At 37.3% G+C, this 23861-nt stretch overlaps 2 protein-coding genes across 2 annotated transcripts; one reads left to right on the top strand and one right to left on the bottom strand.

Moving 5' to 3' along the window:
• The first annotated feature begins 780 nt into the window (after positions 1–780).
• On the top strand, positions 781–20100 carry LOC137812425 (RNA cytidine acetyltransferase 1). Its single transcript, XM_068614390.1, has 27 exons — positions 781–918; positions 1145–1286; positions 1413–1504; positions 1638–1809; positions 1921–2043; positions 2630–2803; positions 3980–4090; positions 4180–4313; positions 4400–4493; positions 4899–4997; positions 5114–5250; positions 5403–5494; positions 5683–5806; positions 5891–5978; positions 6073–6172; positions 6263–6315; positions 6944–7120; positions 7197–7234; positions 14822–14915; positions 16513–16692; positions 16771–16879; positions 16968–17037; positions 17581–17728; positions 18350–18478; positions 19046–19171; positions 19369–19434; positions 19543–20100. Exons 2-27 carry the CDS (start codon positions 1182–1184, stop codon positions 19795–19797), a joined length of 3090 nt encoding a protein of 1029 aa, XP_068470491.1. The 5' UTR covers positions 781–918; positions 1145–1181; the 3' UTR covers positions 19798–20100.
• LOC137812426 (uncharacterized) lies at positions 19004–23211 on the bottom strand. Its single transcript, XM_068614391.1, has 2 exons — positions 22849–23211; positions 19004–21693 (listed from the first exon to the last, which is right to left on the bottom strand). The coding sequence occupies exons 1-2, from the start codon at positions 23143–23145 to the stop codon at positions 20383–20385; spliced, it is 1608 nt and encodes a 535-aa protein (XP_068470492.1). The 5' UTR covers positions 23146–23211; the 3' UTR covers positions 19004–20382.
• Positions 23212–23861: the final 650 nt, after the last annotated feature.

Raw genomic sequence — 23861 nt, 5'->3', positions numbered from 1 at the left:
ATAATACACTTTTATCACCAAAATTAATTTACAGTATTTTACTTATAATAATTGTATTAGTTATGAATGTGTGACAAATGTTGTGACATATATAATTTTGTTACAATATTATTAAAAAAAGTATGTAGATGTTATTTTTTTAAAAATAAGTTACTTATTTATTTTGAAATCCTTATTCAATTATTTATTTTGTTAAAAAATAATGATGTTTTTTTTCTAGTAAATGTATAAAATATTTAAAAAAATATTTTCAATAGAAAATAAATATACCACACTAACTTAAATATCTATATTTTATTTATTAAAGGATAAATTATGTATACTGTTTACTTCTAGAAAGAGAAATTATTTAGTTGTTTTGAAATAAATAGAAGTTATTTAATTAATTATTTTATTAAATAATTAAATAAATTATTTTATTTATTTATTAAAAGATAATAATCTAAACAGTGTACCCTTTTTTTCTTTTGACAAAAAAATTATTATTATTATAATAACAATTGAAATAAAAGTATATTACTAAATTATGAAATATATTTTTTATTAAAATTAATTTTAGAAATAAATATGTTTTTTAATTCTGTTGTAGCTATTTTTTTTATTGTATAAGTAGTTTTTATTGTGATTATTTAGATTTTAAAAATTAATTATTTAAAAGGTAAAATGTATATCTTGTTTATATTATATATTGTTATAGATCATAAATATTATTTTTTTATATATTATTATAGATTATGAGTAATTTTGATTATATTTATTATAAATTCTTACATACATAAGACTAGTTTCAGCAGTACGTGCTTAAGCCCTTCCTAAACCCTAGTATATATAACTGCTAGTTGTTTTTTTTCCTCCATTTGTTTTCGTTTATTCAAATTCAAAATCCCCCACTTTGCAGCCGTCGTCGTTTAACTCCAGGTTCCACTTTCCCCAATTCTTGTTCACTATTTGGCACCATAATAGTTTGTTTTCTTTTACACCCTAGGCCTTTATGTGTGTTGAAGCTTTTGCAATTGTGTTATCACTGACGGAACGCGAATTTCAATTATAAAACAAGGAATTTGAAGTTCCAGAATTGGAAATTTTTTAATTTGACGGATTGTTTGTTATTATTTCTGACGTTTTTGTTGTTCTTGATGCGAAGTGGTGACTTGTGAGCACTTAAATTTCGTAGCAGAGAAATGAGGAAGAAAGTGGACGAAAGAATCAGAACTCTAATTGAGAATGGCGTTAGAACAAGGCATAGGTCCATCTTTGTCATCATCGGTGACAAGTCTCGTGATCAGGTCTTTTTTATTCTATCCTTATAGTGAAAGACTTCTTGGATTGGAACAATTTTGGAAACTCCAATGTCAAAGAATTAAAGAATAGTACAATTTGATTGCTAAGTGCAGTGTCTCTCCTTCTTGCAGATTGTTAATCTTCATTACATGCTTAGCAAGGCGCAGATTAAGTCCAGGCCAACTGTGTTGTGGTGTTACAAGGACAAGCTTGAACTGAGCAGGTGGTGGATACAATCGGTGAAACTATCTTGTGTGAATAAACTTTGATACACTGCTGTCTTGGTTTGTTAGAGTTGTTTTTTGGATGAGGTATGTTTGGTCTTGATTAAGATGGTTATAAATGTTCTAATGCAGTCACAAGAAAAAGCGTGGCAAGCAGATTAAAAAATTGATGCAGAGGGGTCTTTACGATCCGGATAAAGGTGATTCATTTGAATTGTTTGTGGCAAGTGGGGGATTAACTTATTGTTTATATAAGGAGTCGGAAAGAGTTCTTGGTAATACCTTTGGAATGTGTGTACTTCAGGTATCATACATTTCCTTCAAGCTCGTTGTCTTTTGCTGTTGTGCATTCTGGGCTGTCTTTCTCTTTCCTTTCTTTAAGATAAAACATTTTTTCCACCATCTTTCCCTTTAGGATTTTGAGGCTTTGACACCTAATCTCCTAGCAAGAACGATGGAGACAGTGGAGGGAGGAGGGTTGATTGTTCTGCTGCTACGTTCTCTATCCTCGCTGACAAGTCTGTACACCATGGTGATGGTATGAACATAGATTCATGAGAATTGATAGATATTCTAGGTTTTCTTTTTAAATTTCTAATTCATCTGGTTGATTGTAAGTTCTTTTAAGCTATAGTTGCACTCCCTTTTTTGGCTGATATTTGAGAACTTTGTCTAGGACTTTGATTTTGAGATATTTATTTTGTTTTTTCTTGTCTTCATTTTAATTTGTTGTAGTTCATAGACTTTTATGAAACATTTCCTTTACATGTATCCTTTTATTAAAAAAAGGATATGGGTCATTATTTGAGGTAATTCTTTTATCATATAAGTAAATAGTTTTCTTGATATATCTGCAACCTTCTCAATTGGCATGGAAATATTTTATGGCAGCAACAAACCAAAATACATCAATCAATTTTAGGTCGTGGGTTTTATGTGCTTGTTAACAAAAACTTCTATATTTACAACTAATAATTGCTGATAAAAAAATATGGCATAGCCCTATATATTTGATTGGGGCTTCTGTATTGAATGTTAAGGAGGTGAGGCCATTACTTATCATGCTCTGCTTTTCTTTTAGAAGTCTCATTAAATTCAATTCTCGTGTGGATCACTGCTTGCAGGATGTCCATGATAGATTTCGAACCGAATCCCACTCTGAGGCTACTGGGCGCTTCAATGAACGGTTCTTATTGTCACTAGCTTCTTGCAAGGCATGTGTAGTCATGGATGATGAACTGAATGTATTACCAATTTCATCTCACATAAGGTCTATTACCCCAGTTCCTGCTAAAGAGGTACATCCATTATTATGTATTAAACAAAATATTTCTTTTGCACTTTTTTTTCTTTGGGGTTTCTGGATTGTTTTGGATTTTATTGTGTTGGAGATCCATATCTCTAGTCTATGTGAGATCTCCAACACCTTCCCTCACGCTGAAGATCAGACATCTCGAGTGTGGGACTAGATAATATGATTGGTCCAACAAACCTCGTTAGGGATAGGTGCTTGATAAATTCTAATACCATCTTAGAAAGTAGACTTTAACCCTAAATCAACCTTACAAAATTGGTTTGTAAGGTAAGGTATTCACCTACTTATATATTATAATTCAACCATATATCTAGTCGATTTGTAATCTCCAACATAATGCATGAAAAACCCACTTTTAATGTTAGCATAAGTGCAAAACAAATAATTATTTTTTTCTTTTAAAATTTTTCACATGTTTTAAAATATGATACAGATGCTTCAGAATCTTGATGATAGTTTTAAAGCATTTGATAAAATTGTGAATGTTAAAGATATTTGTACTTGTAAAGATGGTGGAGAGTGATAATACATGATAGAAGATGGAACATGGAAGAGACTGGGGAGAGTAATTATATAATGGGGTGATCTGTATAGCACAACCTCCCTCTGTTCTAGGTTAAGGATGCAGTACAATACTGTATTAAGTACATCTTGGCCCCACATACTCAACAATACTGATTAATTTTTATTATTGACCTTCCATCGGGATGCATTATTTCCTCATTCTTAGTGGTGGTGTGTAGTTTTGCATATAGTTAGACATTTAGTAAATTTTTTTGGTTCTTGTTATTCTTAAAACATTATCATTATAATTTTTGGAGTACATTTTTTGTTATTGACAACCTTTTGGATATCAAATACCATGGAAATTATTTATAGTAAATTTTGCATGGGGATGCTATAACATTCTTATTTTCTATTTTGTGGTGTAGTTTTGCATATTTTTAGACATTTACTAAAGTTTTGTCTTGTTGTCTTAATATCTGAAGTATCCTAATTTTTTCTAATTGTTGTGTATGGATTCAATTTTTTAAATAATATTACCAAACAGTGGGATTTTTTTTCTTCTATCTTTCTTGGCAACCAAGCTTGATGGTTGTTTCTTTAAATTTTGGTGGGTTTCTATCACTAATAGTAAGTTTCTTATTTGATGCTGTAGGACTCTGACGAACTCTCAGAAGCGGAACTGGAGCTGAAAAACCTTAAAGAACAGCTTAACGAAGATTTCCCTGTTGGTCCATTGATTAGGAAGTGTTGCACAATGGACCAGGTTTACCTTAGCTACATTTTCTTCTTTTCCAACCAAATTAGTTTTTGGTTAATGAATGTGAGCAAGTTTTATATGATTTTTGTTAATAGGGAAAGGCTGTTGTGACATTTCTGGATGCAATTTTGGACAAGACACTTCGTAGTACGGTTGCTTTATTGGCTGGTCGTGGCCGTGGTAAATCAGCTGCTCTTGGTTTATCAATTGCTGGAGCTATAGCTGTGGGGTACTGTTCCATCTGGACATAGATATATTTATATTGTATAGTGATAACAACTTTTTTAGTAACTTACAATAAAATTATCTGTGTAGGTATTCAAATATCTTTGTGACTGCACCCAGCCCTGAGAATTTGAAAACATTGTTTGATTTTGTATGCAAAGGTTTAGATGCTCTTGAGTACAAGGTACTGGTTCTCTCCCTTGTTGACAGCTACAACCATTATTGGTTAATCAGTATGGATTTTATGTGCAAAAGTTCTAAAGATGGCAACTGGGTCATTAAGTATGCATAAGTTCCAAGGATGGCAACTGGGCTGTTAGCTCTGATAATTAAGTGATCACTAGCATTTATTCTTTGGTTTCTCTGTGGTTCATTGCCCTTCCAAATCATTACATGTAGTGCATCTTTGGATTAATTTATCTGCACAAAATTGATGTTAAAAAGGGTGAGCCAGTACATGAGGCTAGAAAGTGAAGTACACTAAAGTTGCCATACCAAACATACCAGCTTTTATCCTTAAATAAAGTTTTATTTTATCGGAATTTAATTTTTTCCAAAATATAAGAGGGCTACTATTTTCAATGACTAGGAACACATGGATTTTGATGTGGTGAAAAGTGTGAATCCCGAATTCAAGAAAGCTACTGTAAGGATCAATATTTACAAGCACCACAGACAGACAATTCAGGTAAGTCCATTGATCCTTCTGCATTAATACTGTTAAGGGAACTTTCTGATGCCGTGAAGTTATAAGTAAATGTAACTTTGGACTTATTTTTCATCTTAATTATATTTTTCATTCAGTATATACTGCCAAATGAGCATGAAAAGCTTTCACAAGTTGAATTGTTGGTTGTTGATGAAGCAGCTGCTATTCCACTTCCAGTGGTGAAGTCTTTGTTAGGCCCTTATCTGGTCTTTATGTCTTCTACTGTTAATGGGTATGACTACTGTTTGTTTTTGGTGAAATATTCCATCAAATGCAATTTTTGTAAACAATCATCAATGTGGTGAAATTTTTTTGTCCTCAGTTAATCACGCTTAACTTCTAATGTGGCTTAATTACTGACTCTTCCTGGTAACTCATTGAAAGTTATGAAGGTACTGGACGCTCTTTATCACTAAAACTTCTGCAGCAATTGGAAGAGCGAAGTCATATGTCTACTAAGGGCACAAAGGACACTGGTACTATTTACACTTCTGGCTTTTAGAATTCAGTTTAAATATAAATAAATATTGTGCATGTTATGAGCTGTTCTGAACGAAAACACAGTCTAAGTTGATTATGGAATAGAGATAATTGGGTTTCAATTATTCATCAAATGATTAATATCTTTCTCATCGTATGTGTGCATGTTGACTTGATGTTTCAGGTCGTCTGTTTAAGAAAATAGAATTGAGTGAATCCATCAGATATGCTTCTGGGGATCCCATTGAAAGCTGGCTTAACAATCTACTTTGCTTAGATGTTTCAAATGCCATCCCTAATCTGAGCAGGTTAGATCTAAGCGTATTTCACATTTCCTTCCAAAGTTAGTCTCTTTTGTCTATCTCCAATTACTGTTTTTCTCCTGAAAACAGGTTACCTCCACCCAGTGAGTGTGATTTATACTATGTTAATCGGGATACCCTCTTCTCCTATCACCGAGATAGTGAATTATTTTTGCAGGTAAAATCAGATTTATCTGGTTTTGTAGGGTGGCTTGTGATTCATATTTTCACGTGTTTAAATTCTGTTCTAAAAATATATTGTATTATTGCAGCGAATGATGGCCTTATATGTGGCGTCTCATTACAAGAATTCTCCCAATGATTTGCAACTGATGGCAGATGCTCCAGCACACCACTTATTTGTACTACTTGGTATACTTGGTTTCTTTGTTATTTATCTTTTGTTCCTCATTTTAAATTAACATCACTTGAATTAGTCTTATAATTGTATTTGTATGACAGGGCCTGTTGATGAATCAAAGAATCAACTTCCTGATATTCTGTGTGTTATTCAGGTTTGCATACTTGATCAACCAATTTTTCTGCTCTATTTTGCATGTGGCCGACCTCATTGGCTAACATGGCTTGTCCTGCCTTCTCTGTTTTGACAAAACCTGTTATTTCCAATTTTCTCATCACTTGACCATTGTAATGTGTGCTGATACAAGTTAACCATAAGTTATCTTTTCCCACTGCTTGGTCATGATGAGTGAAATTTTTTATTTGTTTCTTGTGATATGTCCAATTATGAAGATACAAGTATATATCATATTGTGGAAACTGTTATTTGATACTGATATTATCTTTCGGACACTATCTTGTATTGGGTGGTTGAAGCCTGGGGTTCTCTTTGTTTAAATATTGATGTTTTTTTTAATCAGATATTTGTAGCTTCTGTATATGCATTAGTTCTGTTTTTTCCTTTATGCCTTCATGCTTTATCATTACACTCAAAATATTGGGCCAATGATTGAGTATTTTAATTTTATGTTGTTTGCGAGATTTCTTCACTTTATATATGGTATCACTTTGTTTGCTTTAAATTTGTTATTGATTATGATTATACTATAGATGGTTACACTTATTATCCCTCTTCTGCTTGTCTTTTCTGCAACTTCAATTTTCCATAACTTTTATTTACAGGTTTCCCTTGAGGGACAAATTTCTCGTGAGTCAGCTATCCGAAGTTTGAGTGATGGTCATCAACCTTTTGGAGATCAAATACCATGGAAATTCTGTGAGCAATTCAGAGACACAGTTTTCCCCGCACTTTCAGGTGCTCGTATTGTACGCATAGCGACACACCCAAGTGCCATGAGGGTAAATTTTATACTCTGTTCTGGGATATGGTTTGACCAGATTCCTCCAAAGTTGTAACATCTTTCTTTAATTTCAGCTTGGATATGGTTCACAAGCAGTAGAACTCTTAGTTCGGTGAGTGCATGGCTGTTCTTGTTTCAATTGAAGTAATGTTCATTTTATGATTTTGTTTTACACAAGGTTCCATGAGCATTCAATGTTTTTCAGAAGTTTTTACTTTAATATCTTATTTTGTTTGAGTGGAGTCATGGTTCAACAGTTTGATAGAAAATATCTCTGATATTTATGTATATAGTCAATTATTTCTCTAATCAAGGTGCTAATATAGGAGTTGCTTCATCTGTTTATTAGAATTTTAATTTTTGTAATTGATAAGGTATCGGTATAAATATATTCATGTGGTCTGATCTGATTACTCAAGAATTCCATCTTACTCTCTGTTTACTAGTCTAAGATTGATGCCTTGGAACCTGGTGACCTTAGGTTCTAAGCTGAGAAACAGTGTTTATGTTTATGGGGAAAGTCTACGCATTTCTTACCCTCTGAGACCCCACGAAGGTGGTGGGAGCATCATGCAGAGGGTTGGCAAAACAATATTTTGGCTTGTATGTGAATGGTGCTGTTTGATAGTGTACACGTATCATAGACCTGTAGGAACCATAAAAAAAAAATAATAGAAGGGAAACTCAAAAAGGACTTAAGCTTATGTTGAGCCCTTGGTCGTTGAGCTTTTCATATAATCCATAGGTAAGCGAGACGACGAAGAGCGCGACGAGAGTGAAGCAGGTGAGACGACGAAGAGTACGACGAGAAGGTGGAGATAGAGGGCGACGTTGACACGACACAACGCGCCGACGAGGCCGAGCGCTGAGACGACGGAAACGAAGAGGTCACTGAATAAGAACGGGTTTAGAGGCACCTTGTAAGGCAGGAAATGGAGGGAGCGGGGAGCAGTAGAGAGTGGGGGGCGGAAGGGAGGCAGGGTCGTCAGAATTTGCGGAGGAAACCACCTCTCCAACCTAGTAACTATGGCAACTCCACAACATTTTTCTTTTCAAATTTCCTCAGCAGGTTCGAAGAGAAAGATATGCTCAAAATCTTCCAAAGGTGGGCAAGGGTGCAAGACGTTTTTATCTCTCGAAGGCTTAACAAGTGGGGCAAAAGATTTGGGTTTGTGAGGATGTATGATGTGAAGAACGTGGGAAAACTGGAGCGAGAACTCGACCAAATATACATCGGGAGTCGGAAACTTTTTGTGAACCTACCGAAGTACCATAGAGCGGAGATAACAAAGGAGGAGAGAAGGAACAGAGGGTTGGTGGGCACGGGGTGGCGCGAGCAGGGGGTGAAAGACAAGGTCGATATGGAGGAAAGAAAGGCATACAAAGGAAAGGAGGTATGGGTGAAGGGAGGGAACAGATCCTTTGCGGATGTAGTTAGAGGACAGGAAAGGTGGGAATGGAAGGGATCTGGCTTTACTACACAGCAACTGTCCCTGCCGTGGATGGAGGGAAGCATGATAGGGAGGTATAGTGATGAAATAGACTTTGAACACTTGGGAGAAAAATTTGTTAGAGGGGGAATGAGCATGGTCAAAGTAAGAGCGATGGGGGACAATCTTGCTCTCTTAACGTCAAGAGGAGGTGAGAAGATGGAGGAGATGATAAGTTTAAACAGAGATTGGTTTGATAGTATCTTTGTCAGGATTCAACCATGGACAGCATCGTTCACGGTGAGCCATAGAGTGGTTTGGGTAAGGTGTATTGGCTTGCCAATATCCATATGGAACAGAGAGTGTTTCGCTAGAGTGGTTGGAGAGGTAGCTACACTGATTGATATTGATGAGGCCACGCTGACGTGGGAAAACCTTGAGTTCGCACGTCTGAAAGTGAGAGTTGAGAATAATCGAATCATAAGGGAGGCAAGGACGATTAGGATCAATAATCAAAATATAAAGGTTTCTCTTGAAGAGGAATTCCCAGTGACAGCAGTTGGTTCATGTAAAGGCCCACGTTGCAGCTTTGATTCGTCGGACAGTGTCACTTCAACCAAAACATATGTCGAGGAATCAACGTTTTCGGTGAAAAGTGACGAGGTGGAGGGAGGTAGACGGGCCATGGAAGAGAGCCAGCCGAGGCCGAAGGTGGTCGGAGGTGGTGAGGAGGAAGGAGGTCAAGCGCAGGGATTGAATGACCGTTTAGGGGAGCTCTCTGCAGAGATCAGTATGTGTAAGAGGAAAGGTGTTTTTTGTTTCACAAATGAGGATAGTCAAAAGCAGAAGACGCTTGAGGAACCTGTTTCTGACAACGCTGTTGTCCAGGCCAGTGAGCGCCCACACGGTAGCTATTTTGCACATGCTGAGCTGGCGAGATTAGTAGTGGACGTGGAAAGTATGCACACCCAGAACACACACGGATCAGTATTGGGCCAGAGTAAGAAGGTAGCCCAAGAAGAAGTGGCGCAGACGGGCTCGGGAGTGGGCCTCTCTGGGTTAGGGCCTGATTTTCCCTTGTCGGAGTATGGAGCTGGAAAGGAAGGAAGAAGGGGGGGAGCACGACGAGAGGACATGTGTTCTGTACAGGAACAGAGGATCGATTCAAAAGTTGAGAAGGAGGCTAACAACTTTACACATGTGGTGTTGGGGAATGAGTTGAAGAAGAAGCCCTTGGAGCTAGAAGGGGCGGAAGTTGGTAACGTCACTTCCGACGCGACATTTGGGCTCGGGAATCATCGTAGCAGAAGTGAGCAGTTGCTGGGGGGGTGATGAAGATGGTGGGTGTGTGGGGAGAGGTGTTAAAACCTATCAAAGGCGGAGAAAAACCAAGGGACTTGTCGATTTAGATTGCTCCATGTCACACCCACGACGATCGGTTAGAATTAGAAACAAATGCCCACAGAGTGCATTCTCAACCCATTCTAGACAAGGTCTGCCTGCAGTCTCTCTCTCTGATGGTGATATAGATAACTGTAATCTGAGGTTGCGTGAGTCGGACTCGTCAGAGGAACCCGTTAAGTTGTGGGAGATTAGTAGAATAGTAGGTATAAGGTGCCGGAAGGATGAACAAGAGGTTCTTCAGGAGTTTTTGTTCTTGGAAGAAAGGGATGTGAAGACCATGAGAAGTGCAGAGGAAGGGAAGAAGGGAGGTCTCTTATGATTATTGTCAACTTGAATATAAGAGGTCTGGGGGGTGGCACGAAGGCAAGGTATATGACGCATTTGATAGGTAGGGAGGAGGCGGATTTTGTATGTATACAAGAAACAAAAGCTAAGGAAATCTCGGAGGTGAGATGCTTTGCATTGTGGGGAGGGAATAATGTAGGTTGGATACACAATAAAGGGGAGGAGGGGAGTGGAAGTCTTTTGTCACTGTGGCACAAATATGAGTTTATTTATGACTACCATTTGATGGGAAAAGGGTTTATTGTGGTGGTTGGTCAACATGTGAAATCGTCTGTTAGGTGTGTTGTGGCCAACATTTATTCCCCTTGTGACTTGAATGCAAAGAAGACTCTATGGAAGGAGCTCTCCAATGTTAAAGAGGCGACACAAGAACCAATCTGGTGTTGTTGTGGTGACTTCAATGCAGTGAGAAGTAGATCTGAAAGGAGAGGAGTTAGAAGTAGGAGCGACAAGGCAAGAAAGATATCTGGTTTTAACAGCTTTATTGAATCCATGTCTTTGTTAGACTTGCCTTTGGTTGGCAAGAAGTACACGTGGTTTAGACCAGACGGAACAGCTAAAAGTAGAATAGACAGAGGGCTCGTCACGGAAGAATGGCTATTGAAGTGGCCCAAGAGCAAACAGTATGTACAACGAAGGGAAGTTTCTGACCATTGTGCTCTGGTGATAAAATTTGTGGAGAAGGATTGGGGTCCTAAACCCTTTAGATCGATTGACGCGTGGTTTCTGGAGAAGGGGTTCAACACATTCGTAAAGGAGAAATGGGAATCCTTCACAGTTCAGGGGAATGGGATATCAAGATTCAAAGAGAAAATGAAATTGCTTAAGTCTGATCTGAAAGTGTGGAACAGGGAGGTTTTTGGGAATCTTCATACTACGAAGAGTAGGATCCTACAGGAGTTGGAGGTTTTAGACGACAGAGACTGTAATGGGGGTCTAGAGGAAAGCGATAGAATAAAAAGAATGGAGTTGACAAGCCATTTGGTAGAGAATGATAAAAAACTTGAGTCTCTTATGTGCCAAAAGGCTAGAGCAAATTGGTTTAAGAGTGGAGATTCGTGCATTAGGTTTTTTCACTCATCTTTGAGGTGGAGAAGACTTAGGAATGAAGTGAAGGGTGTCCAGGTGGGGGACCGATGGTGCGAGGAACCGGGTACAGTCCGGCTGGAGGCGAAAAAGTTGTTTGAAGCCAGGTTCAATGCTACGAAAGATCTAGGGGTGAGGTTGGATGAGGTTGATTTCAAGACTCTAACCTTAACGGATAATGAGGGGCTGGTGGCTGGTTTCACTGAGAAAGAGATTAAGGATGCTGTGTGGCAGTGTGAAGGATCTAAGAGCCCAGGCCCAGATGGGTTCAATTTTAATTTTATTCGGAAAAGTTGGGACTTTGTGAAAGAGGAGTTAATGGTAGCAATGGCCTCTTTTCAAGCGACAGGGAACATCCCGAAGAGATGCAATGCCTCATTCATTGCGCTTATCCCGAAGGTGAGGGACCCCGCTAAGGGTAGAGGGATGTTGGATAGTGTCCTGATGGCTAATGAAGTGGTGGAAGACCTCAGGAAGAAGGGGAGAAGCGGTATTTGCCTAAAAGTGGACTTTGAGAAGGCCTACGACTCGGTTAGATGGGATTTCCTTTATGATATGTTACACAAATTGGGGTTCCACAATGTTTGGATTTCGTGGATCAGAGGGTGTCTGGAATCTGCTATTGTGTCAGTCTTAGTGAATGGGAGTCCTACGGAGGAGTTTAAACCTTCTAGAGGTTTGCGACAGGTTGACCCCCTGGCACACTTCTTGTTTATAGTGGTAGCTGAAGGACTTGCAGGGTTAGTAAGACGAGCTTTGAAGGTTAATTTGCTTACGGGCCTTAAGATGTGTATGTTACTATTTGCGGACGACACTCTTTTTTTGTGTGAAGACACCTTTGGAAATGTGTTAACCTTGAAGGCCATTCTGAGGGGCTTTGAGTTAGCCTCAGGTCTGAAGATCAACTTCCACAAGTCAAGGTTAGCAGGCATTAATGTACAAAGCAGTAAGATAGGGTGTTTCACTAAGACGTTGAATTGCATTTAGATGGAAGTACCGTTCAAATATTTGGGTCTGGAGGTGGGAGGGAACCCAAGAAAGAAGCAATTATGGGAACCAGTTATAAACAAGTTGAAAGCAAAACTCAGTGTTTGGAAGGGGAGATTTTTATCCATGGCAGGAAGGATATGCCTAATCAATTCTGTTCTAACCGCAATTCCTTTGTATTATCTCTCTCTCTTCAAAGTACCGGCTTCGGTGTGTAAAAGGATTATTAGTATTCAAACAAGATTCTTATGGGGCTGGGGGAAACTAACCAAGCCAATTGCTTGGGTTAGCTGGAATGATGTTTGCAAACCAAAAGAGGAGGGGAGGGTTGGGGTGTAGAGATATACGCTTGTTTAATCAAGCTCTACTAGCCAAGTGGAGATGGAGGTTTCTTTCGGAGGAGAATGGAAGTTGGAAGATGCTGTTGGATTCTAAATACAACCTGGGGGATGAAAACAGTCAAACACCTGTCAAATATCAATCTTGGTGGTGGAGAGACCTCACTAAAGTATGCAAGGTTGGTGGAGGAAGAGGGTGGTTTCAGGAAGAGCTAGGTTGGGAAGTAGGTTGTGGTGACAAAGCAAAGTTCTGGGAGGATGTATGGATTGGTAGTGTCGATCTTAAGTCCTTGTTCCCGCGCTTATACTTTTTATCTTTAAACCAAGGTAAAGCAGTGGGGGAGATGGGTGTTTGGGTTGATACGGAGTGGAGGTGGGACTTGAGGTGGAGGCGTGACAGATTTGTATGGGAATCCTCTCTGGAGAGGGACCTTATTCTGCTTCTATCAAGGGTCATTATGAGAAAGAATGTCCAGGATATCCAGGTTTGGGGGAAGGAGATACCGGGCTATTTTCGGTGAGCTCGGCGTATGAGTGTCTATCTAAGCATGGTAAAGGGAACAATGACGAAGTGTTCAAGCTTCTGTGGAAGGTGAAGACCTTTCCAAATGTATTGGTAACTGCCTGAAGGGTGTTTAAGGGGAGAATCCCCACTAGAGTGAGTTTGAGCCGGAGAGGAATGATGTTGAACTCAACAGTGTGTCCCTTGTGTCTGCGAGACTTGTCAACATCTCTTCATGGATTGTAAATATGCTCAACAGGTATGGTCTCAATGCCTTCAGTGGGTAGGCATTTCTTTTGTTGAGCATCATGATCTTAAGCGGCATTTCCTAAGTTTTCACTTGTTTCAAGTTAGTAACAAGCAGAATAAGATCTGGAAAGGGGTCTGGGTTAATGTTATTAGAAGTATATGGGACCAGAGGAATCTGATTACCTTTCAGCAAGGGGTAGTAGATGCAGAGGAAATATTCCAGAGGGCCCAACTTAAGTCTTGGCTGTGGCTAAAGCATAAAGCCCATTCGTTCTCTTATTCTTTTACAGATTGGGTTTTCAACCCAATTATATGCATTAAAAGCTGCTAATGTTTCCTTGTTTTGGGTCTCCTGAAGAAGCTGGTTTTTCTGGTTGGTATCATGTGAAGGTTATGGTTCGGTTGGAACCTGTGATGGCGATGGAGTGAATCCCTTAGGGGTTAGCTGCTGTTACCTGTATTGGGGTTGGTCTTCAATCATCTTTTGCAGGAACACGTAGCATCTTTTTAAAGGAGTCATAACATGGGAACAACTGTTTTGTGGTGGTAGGGTGGTCTTCCTGCATTTTCTGGAGTCATGGGGCGTGATTAGATCAAGGCTGGATGCTTTGGAGGGGAGCTAAGGTTGGGTTTGAGCCACGCTTTTCGGGGGGTGGAGATAGCTTGGTTGAGGAATGTGAAGTTGTGGCAATGAGTAACCAAGGCGTTATGTCGGGTTACGTAATTGCTGTTTGGTGTCAAGGTGGACTGGTTGGCTGGTTGGACTGCTATAATTCGTATGTGTAGGGGGGGTCGGTGCAGGTATGAAGGTTTCAATTGGAGAGGGTGTGATTTGAAGGGTGCCGTGGGGAGCAGCTTGGAAAACTGGTGAAGTGTGTTAGGATTTTTTAGGTGTTGCCGTGCTGTTCTTTGGAGTGCAGTTGGGTGTTGGGTGCTGTTATTTTATTTTATTTTATTGGGTGCTGGTTTGGGTTTGGCATTCCCTTTTGTAGGCTTAGGGTTTTGGTTATACTTTCTTTTGTGGAAGTGTAACTTTGTGGCTGTGGTACAAGGGTTGGGATACCCCTTAAGTATCCCCTTAATTTTATTCATTTATAGCTGATAAAAAAAAAATAGACCTTTACCTACACTCTAGTTAGTTATGACAGCTGTTCACTCTGTTACAACAGCTGTGAGTTAGGTGGCGCACTTGGTCAGTTAATGATCTGTACAAACACTAGTATAAACAGATTTTATAATAATAATACTGATTCAGCATATTTTCTCAATGCATCTTGTATTTTCCATTTGTAGTTTTAAGATGGTATCAAAATTAAAACTATGCTTCAAGATATATTGTAATTTGTCACTGTCTGCAGCTACTATGAAGGACAACTCACTTCTATTTCTGAGATTGATGTTGAAGATGAAGGAAAGACTCCACGTGTTAGAGTTACTGAAGCTGCAGAGAAAGTATGTTACCACTAAAAATCCCTTATTGAATAGGTTTGAATTAGTTGTGTTCATTGAAGTCTTTGAAAGTTAAGTATGCCGGTGGTATTGGAACTATCTAGGATTCCTTTTATTGTCTAGCAAAGACGGAAATTTTAGAAAAATGTCACGGGTACTAATTATACTAGTAGAAATACAAGTGTTGTCGCACCTGTGTGACCATATATTTATTATATTACTAAAAAATAATGAGAAAGAGGAGATGAACCTGAATGTATGAGGGGCATTGAGTTTGGTGAAAACCCTTCTCTGACTTAGATAAAGAAAACAGTGTGATTTTTTTTTGTGCAAAATGAGATAGAAACTTAATATAGTGACTTGGTTTGTGGGTGTGTGTGACAGTTCCTCTTGGTGGCGGAAAGATAAAATATTTGCAATATTATTGGAGAACAAATACATATTGAAGGGTAAAACAGTAAATATAATGTGTACGCCAAATGAGGATACCTATTTGTTATATTATAAATTAAGAAATTGTCCAAAAGAAGATAATCTTAGAGGAGGCATGATTCTCCAATTTAGCAAATGTGTTAGGAGTTGTAAGATTTTCATGAAATTTCATCAGAAGGATGAGGAGATCGAAAACCTTTAACTGGGCTGGAGGACTTAGGGCATGAACCCGCGTTCATTTCTAAGATACATTTGTTGCTTCTCAGTTGGGAGGATTACCTATCATCTGGGCTATGACAAAAATAGAAATTCCCTACAGATTGAATTTTTAACATTAAATTTATGGATAAACAGATGATGCTTTTATGTGATTTCCTTGTTATGGTTGCACAATCTCAATTAGATCCAGCATGGAATCAGAATTCCCTGTTCACAAGGCAACCTACCAGGTGCAACCACCAATTTGATGTTTTAGGGTAGTGAGTGGAGAGGCTGCTTTTGCAGCCAAACCTTGTGGTCAAGTCTCGATACAACAACTAAAACTTGTGGTTTTCATCATTCAGTAATATGGTAGCATGGAATTTGTTTAGGTTGTCAGTTTTTTTATGCTGCTTTATTCGGGATTTCAACCAGCCTTTCCATATACTGGCTAGGTATTGTAACTAGTTTCAACCAACATGTACCTACTAACCCTGTTGTATTGGCAATCTTTATCATGGTTTCTTTTATTCTCTTTCACTTCATAATTAAGTGAGTGGCTTGATGACTGTTGTCATTCCGTCCAGTCTCTATAAACTTATGATGTCCTGTTTCTAGCATTTATGATGTCTCACTTGGAATGTATCTTTCAATTGTATGTGCTATTGTTTTATTTTCCAAAGAAAGACGTAATATTTTCTTGCTTCTTTCCCTTGCTACGTTTTGATTTCATAGATAAAGACACATTATTTTTGGGCAGTTCCTTACCGTCAAATGTAAGCACTTTATTAACTGGTTTCTTTTAGCTAATGACCGAATTCAAATACCGTGCATAGTGCAGTTTGAGCAAGAATAGCAGGCTATATTTGATTTGTTATTTTATGTGCCTTTTAACTCCATCATTTGTATGTTTATCATTTTCAAATACGCTTTAGCTTTTTCATGATACTACTATGGAATATGGATTCAGGTTTCACTACTAGAAGAAAATATAAAACCTAGAACAGATCTTCCTCATTTGCTTGTACATCTGCGGGAAAGAAAGCCAGAGAAGCTTCATTACATTGGTGTCTCCTTTGGGCTAACTTTGGACCTTTTTCGCTTTTGGAGGAAACATAAATTTGCTCCTTTCTACATCGGCCAGATTCCAGTTAAGCTTTTTTCAGAATTTGTAAATAAGACCGAATTTATATTTACTAGTGATTAACGCGTTTCTTCAACTTCATAGAATACTGTTACTGGTGAGCATTCGTGCATGATCCTAAAACCCTTGAACAATGATGAAATTGAAGCTGATGGATCAAATCCGTTGGGTTTTTTCGGTCCATTTTACCAAGGTGGATTCTCTTCCTTTGCTGTTATGATTTGTCTTTGATACTATAATCCATTTTCTTAATGGTTGATGATTTAGTTTGCTACTTGTAGATTTTAGACAAAGATTTGCTAAACTTCTTGCTTCGACCTTTCGTGGCATGGAATACAAGCTTGCTTTGAGGTTAGTATTAAGAGTTTAGTGGTTCACTTTTCTAAATTCTTAGATGTAAGTTGATGTTTTGGAGTTCATTTAATTCTAATGAACTAAGGCTATGTATTACTGATAATTAATTAGATTATATTGACGAATCAGATTTTTCACAGCTTTATTTGTTCATTTTGATAAAAGAAGGGTAAATGCAAAGCAAAAAAAGTATTTGAGACAAACAAAAGACTTCACAGAAAAAAGAACTTGATATTTCAATGTCTTTTGAACACAAACTCTGATAACCTTTATGAAGGTTAAGCGGAAAAGGGTATTAAGGAAAATAAACATGTAAAGGAAATGGAAAACTATGTCAAAGTTACAGCAACTTTTTTTATTTTCACTGCACTTCCTACCGAGTTGGTAAATAAATATCAATTATTCCAAACTTGCTAGTAAGTGGTAGCTGGCCAATTTTAAGACTCTCGGCCTTTACACTTTCTTGAATTCTGTAGTATGTTCATCCCTCATTTATATCTCTATTTTTCTAAATACTTATTATAATGATAATTTATCCAGCATAATAGATCCAAAAATCAATTTCAAGGACCAAGACCCTAAGGAAATCGCATCTGATAAATATCTGCAGTCAATCGGAGAATATTTATCACCACATGATATGAAGCGTTTGGAGGCGTATGTTGACAACCTTGCTGACTTTCATCTGGTAAGAGCTCAAGTGATAGATAACGATACTGATCGGTTTTCTGGATGGTTTCTTGATGATGACTTGTCTAATGCCTTTCTGGTTATCGAAAATTGTTGTTCTTCATTTGTTAAAATCCTAAACGGTGATTAATTCCTTTTTTCAAAGTTGAGGTCCATCTTGCTCTACCCACCTTCACCAAAACAATGCCCTGATTATTATTTTGCCTGCATAAAGGTTCAATTAAAATGTTAAATACAAATAAGTATATTTTTACCAATTATAATTGTGGTTTAGTATTATTTTTTTACCGGAAATTGTGGTGGTTTAATGTGACATGGTTGTTGAATGAAGTGAGTATAGTTTTTTTATTGGATAAACTGCGTTGGTAATCAATATTGGATAAACAGCATGGTATGTGAGATCATCAATATGTGAGAATTGTGATGACCAAATTAAATGGCATTTCAAATGTGGTTCAGTGTGGTGACTGATGTAACCCCAAACTTCTTGCATTGTCACTGCTGAAGTTGTGATGTAACTATTCCAAACCTAGTATATTGAAATAACATACTTTGAATATCTGTTAAATAAATTTGGAGCGTTTTTAAGTTTGATCTCGACCCCTTTTCTCTTTGACAGATCCTAGATTTGGTTCCAACCCTTACACGTCTGTACTTCCAACAAAAGCTCCCAGTTACTGTGTCCTATGCTCAAGCTTCTGTATTACTCTGCATCGGTCTGCAGAATCAGAACATTTCTTATATTGAGGTCTGTTTATCATTCTATTAATTTGTTTAGTTGAAACATTAGATACTCGAATGACTAGTTTGCACTTGATGTCTTGTACGTCAAAGCAATAAAGGGAAACATAAAGCTGAATCCTATTTAGTTAATTTATATGCAGTGTTAATGTGAATTTTTTTAATAGACATCAAATACGATTTCTTTTGCTGTCACATTATATAAATGAATTGGATGAATTCTTAAGGAATGTCTATGCAAAAAAGTTTAACAATGATTGTGCATATAAATTAAATTCAAATCCTATTACGAGATTTACACAACAAAAACCTTATCTCACCGGGTAAAGGTCAGGGACATGGATCATTGTGTTGAATTTTTCTAAAGTATGCTAAGCCATCTTTTGAAATTTAGCATATATTGGTCACTGGTCAGTTTATCATGATACACATTCTCTATCAAATCAACGAGTCAGTCTAAATTTTTTTGTTTGATTTTGTTGAGGTTTGAGTTTTCCTGTTTGATGTCTACCCTCACTGGTGCGCTTCTCAATAAGATGGAATCACATTCTCTTATATCCCTTTCGTTTAACAGGGACAAACAAATTTGGAACGGCAAACAATATTGTCTCTATTTATAAAGGTTATGAAGAAGTTCTACAAATATCTAGATGGCCGTGCATCCAAGGAGATTGAATCAACCTTGCCAAGACTGAAAGAAGTAAGTTTCTTGATGACAATTTATCTTCTGTATTCCTCGGCAATGTGCTTCCTCTAGAATCCACAGAAAATTTTGGTTACTGAATTTACTATTCTGTTGTGGTGTTTAGGAAAACAAATTGTAGTTGATGCCTCCCTTTTCACATTCACTAATCTTGCACCACTTCTTTTATGGGTTATGTTCTGTTTTGTCCATAGATTGTCATGGAACCTCATAGTGTCTCAGTGGACGAAGATCTCAACAATGCAGCTAAACAAGTTGAGGTATGTGCGTTCATCTTTTGTTGTAGATCCCTACCCCAAATCCCATCTTTGCTTTTTCAACTCCAGTTTTCATGGCTCAAATCATGTTACGTGTTTGTCACTGGATAGGATGACATGAAATCAAAAGCAGAGTCGCTCTTTACTCCTGAATTGTTGCAGCAGTATGCCATTGATGATGGAGAATCTGGCTTTCAGACTGTTTTACAAAATAATGATGGAAAAATGCCCACCGGTGGTCTTATCAGCGTGAAATCCAGTAGGAGTGCAGGGAAACCTGAAAAGGTAAAGGACAGTGGCAAGAGTGACAAAAAGCGCAGTAAAGATAATCACAACCATAAATCAAGCAAAAAGAGAAGATCATGAATTGAGTCTGATGATGATAAGAACCGTCCAAGAAAAAACTGATGATTTCAGGGATTGTTGGTTCTCGAGTCAGAACGGCATACAAGGTCAAAGTTTAGGGTTCCAAATCAAGGGGATGAGAATCCACTGACAACAAGCTCATTTCATGTAATGCCTGCGCATGGCTGGCTGTGGAGATCTATGGTGCTACACTTAAATTTATTTATTTTTTCAAATATTTTCATGGTAATTAGTGGGTAGTACTACTGCATTATTATAAATGCGACGGCTACAGAGAAATATATTTATGATACAATTTTACCAGCCTTTTTTGTAGCTGAAGAGGATTGATCACAACGGTATGACGGTCTTGTGTTCAAAATGATGCGTAACTACGGTGAGGTCACTTGAGATTGCATAGTATGGAGTGTTAAGACGAATGACATTTCAGGAATGTAAAGAGGATTCAATTGATCCACTAACCTGGCCTTTTTTCTTTTACTTTTTAACGTTTTTCCAGATAAAATTTGTTTAAGCATACATATACTGTAACTCGATATGATATTGACAAACAACAGAACCAATTGACTTGATTTGACACATCAATCAGACAGGCCTCTGCTTTGGATCTTCAATTTGGACTATACTGTGTAAACTAGAACCCTCTGGAATTCCCAGGGGAGGATCAATGCATGAACAATTGTCAACATTAAATAGCTCCCACTCTTTAATTTCACATTTGTCTAGTGCACCAACAATCTCTGTCCTCTCTCTTTCAGATGGAAATGCTCCATCTGGACTAACAAGTACCGCTCCAGTATAAGACTGCCCTGCAACTCTAGCAGCCCCATGATAATGGAACAAACCCCAACTAAGATTTTCAGCTACATCCACAATTGTCCAAAACTCATTTGAAACAACTCCATTGTCTAATACACTGAAATAAAATGTGCCAGGTACCTTGCCCCTTCTCACCCTATATTTTCTCCTCCTCCAGACCATTTGACCTTCGAATGTTTTTACCTGGAATACTGGTTCATACCAGAATGACCCTTTTGCCTTTCCCCTATAGAATAGTTGGTATTGACATGGAAATTGATCATATGCTGGATTCTGCCCTGCTACCACACGCCAGCTCCACTGCAAACTCCCCAACCATCCAACAAACAGATCTTCTGCCATTTCATAACTTAAGTTCTGCCCCCGAAACTTGATCATTGGAGGCACACAAGGCTTGTCAGGGACTTCTGCTTCCAACTCAAGACAGTTGTTTTTTTGTAATACACATAGTGAAAAGGCTTCTAGATTTGCACTTTCATATGAAGCAATACATCGGTAGTTGCATACTTGATCAACAGGGCTACACTGATTCAAGCATTGAAGAGCTTTTCTACAATTGGGATCCAATAAGCAATTAAGTACCTGACGACCACAGTTCCTCAACATACAGTTTAGGGTAGAAAAACCTTTAGCTCTCAAATTATTCAATACTGGAACGGGCCTTATATATGCATTGATTAGTACCAGCAAACAGAACCTTATATCATCAGAATTATGTCGATCCCATGCTTCAGATACTGTCTGCACTACTTCATACGATTCTTTAGCTTTATCGGATTGAGAGGTTCCAAAAAAACTTCCAAATATACTACCTCTCACTTCACTGGGAACATCATAGCCTCCTAATTTGTTCTTCAAATCCGATGAAGAGTCAAGGCATATTACATTTTCAATAGTTTTGCTGTTGTTATTAATCCACCCGACTGATTTCTCGTTTGTAACAGCAATAATCACCAACATATCCGCATCCCGTAATTCTTTCTGAAGTCTCACGGACATTTGTCCGCTAGATACAATACATTCATCAGTAAAGACAAGAAGCTCATACCCTTCATCAACCCATTTCAATCTCTTTGCCTGGTAAAAGGGAATATTAATGGTACTGGACCCAATCAAAAAATTAACCACACTATTCATACCAGAATATTATGACAAAGAAACATACCACACGTATAATAAAACACATCACTTGAAAATATTAAAGATTTCTGTCATTGATCTGAAAACATTCTAACTAAAGGCGAAAGCTGCTTGTTATCCGGCCAAATTTTAAAGCAGCAAGCTTCAAGAATAATATAACAAGCACAAAAACACACTTTTTATTTCTAAATAAATACACTGTACCTAAACCCATTACTAAAGCTAGCAAAATATTACGCAATCTAAAAATCCCCCAATTAACGTTAGTTTTTTCTTAAATTAAAACACCTTTATTTTAAATTAGAACAAAAGCAAGTGACTTTACTTAACAGACAACAATGACATTATCTTCATTTTGGCGTGTACTTGAAAGGGATTTCCCTGACAGATATGTTGAGGGATCACTCAGATTTGCTTCTTCATTCATATTCTTTGTCCTTTGCTACTTTTCTTTACTAAAGAACCATGCAATTCAAAAAGATCCACGAGAGGCCAAAGTAAATTACTCTGAAATTTCAGAAATTGTCATTTCTGCTCCACATGTTCACTCAGTGCACAGAATTTCTCCCCTTTTCCACAAATAGTCCCCCGCATAGGCTCACATTTGCTAAATACTTAAAGAGCTATATCTTACTCAATTCTCTCAAACAAATCTCCAAAACATTGAACCCTGAGATATTATTTTAATTTTGTTTTCTTTCAATAAGTTTAAACAATAAGAACTAAAAGAGATTAAGTGATATATACACACACCACTATATAATAGGAATTACCCCTTTAGAATATACATTTTTTTCAATATTACTTTTAAGTATAGCTATGTGCATAATTATAAAAACTAAAATGTAAAATAGAAAACAAGAGAAAAGAGTAACCTAACATTTTTCAATATAGGATGTTGCATTGCAGGTACAATAAATAATGAATAATGTGATATCCTACTCTTTCTTTGTAGAGAAAGTGCAATATAAAAAATAAATATATTTTTAAAGTCTTGAAAATATAGAACCTAAGAGGATTTAGAATTATTCATTAAAAATCACTTTTCAACAATCCAAAATCAATGAAAGAGGGAGAGAGAAGGTACGTAACAGTGTGAAGCATGACTTGTTCCCATGATGCGGACTGAAGAGGGCTGGCGGCTCCGTGGCCAACGACAGCTACCACCCTCACCGGCGGCGCGGATGACTGCTCCGCCTTCACGGCGGAGAAGACGGTTGTGAGAGGGCGAAAGCGAGGGCCAGTGTGAGTACGTGCCGGTGAAGGGAAAGGGAGAGAGGAATGGGTATGAAGGTGAAAAGGAAAAGTGAAAGCATTAATAGATAAAGCATTATGAAGAAACTTAAAACCGAATGCTTCAACAAATTTTAGTTGCAAATTCAGAGACATTTAAACTAACGAAAGGGATTCTCTCTCTGTCCTGCGAAAACACTGAAAATTATCATTTCAGACTCTTCTTTATAAATATTTTTCTTTTTCTTTTAAAATGTGAATTTTACTATAAAGCCCTCTAGTCCATAATCCTCTTTCTCCTCTCGTGTTGGCCTCAACGAATGTCATATCTTTTGAAATATGAATTAAGTAAGGAATATTAATGGATTTTCGCTTTGAAGAAGCTACAGTGAACAGTAGTACAAAATGGATAAATAGGAAAATGTATAAAACAATTTTAATTACTAAAGTTAATATTAAAATTTATAAGTAATTTATTTATGAGCGAAAACTTTATAAGACAAAATATTACTGATTGTCTTTCAAAATATTACATTTTGACTAATCTCCATAATGTTATTGTACAACGCCTCCCACCATACTAATAACAGAAGATCTTTATCAATTTCGTATTTAGAATGTTGTAAAAAATCACATTCAATTCTGTATTTGTAATCTCTCCAATGAAACAATACAAATGTATAAAGTTTTAACAGTAATTTTATGTTATATTCTACAGGTGATCTCTTGTAAGTTGTGACACTGCACACGCAATTCTAAATTTACGTATCCTTCAACATTACTCCGCCAAGAATCACAATTTACTTAGCACAGCACTCGCTTTAAGAATCACAATTTGTATGTTCTATCTATAAAATATCATGCAACAAAAT

This window comes from Phaseolus vulgaris, chromosome 2, assembly GCF_000499845.2.
Source record: "Phaseolus vulgaris cultivar G19833 chromosome 2, P. vulgaris v2.0, whole genome shotgun sequence".
Lineage (NCBI taxonomy): Eukaryota > Viridiplantae > Streptophyta > Magnoliopsida > Fabales > Fabaceae > Phaseolus > Phaseolus vulgaris.
Note: the sequence above shows the minus strand (reverse complement) of the source record. Positions and strands in the feature narration are given on the sequence as shown.

What these genes read in the sequence shown, in the direction of transcription:
- LOC137812425 (XM_068614390.1), top strand. Translation starts at nt 1,182, where the DNA reads ATGAGGAAGAAAGTGGACGAAAGAATCAGAACTCTAATTGAGAATGGC. An exon ending in GTCTGTACACCATGGTGATG is followed by an intron (nt 2,044 to 2,629) that starts GTATGAACATAG and finishes CACTGCTTGCAG; the next exon opens with GATGTCCATGATAGATTTCG. An exon ending in AGTGTTGCACAATGGACCAG is followed by an intron (nt 4,091 to 4,179) that starts GTTTACCTTAGC and finishes TTTTGTTAATAG; the next exon opens with GGAAAGGCTGTTGTGACATT.
- LOC137812426 (XM_068614391.1), bottom strand. Translation starts at nt 23,145, where the DNA reads ATGTCTCTGAATTTGCAACTAAAATTTGTTGAAGCATTCGGTTTTAAG. An exon ending in AACAAGTCATGCTTCACACT is followed by an intron (nt 21,694 to 22,848) that starts GTTACGTACCTT and finishes CCCTTTTACCAG; the next exon opens with GCAAAGAGATTGAAATGGGT.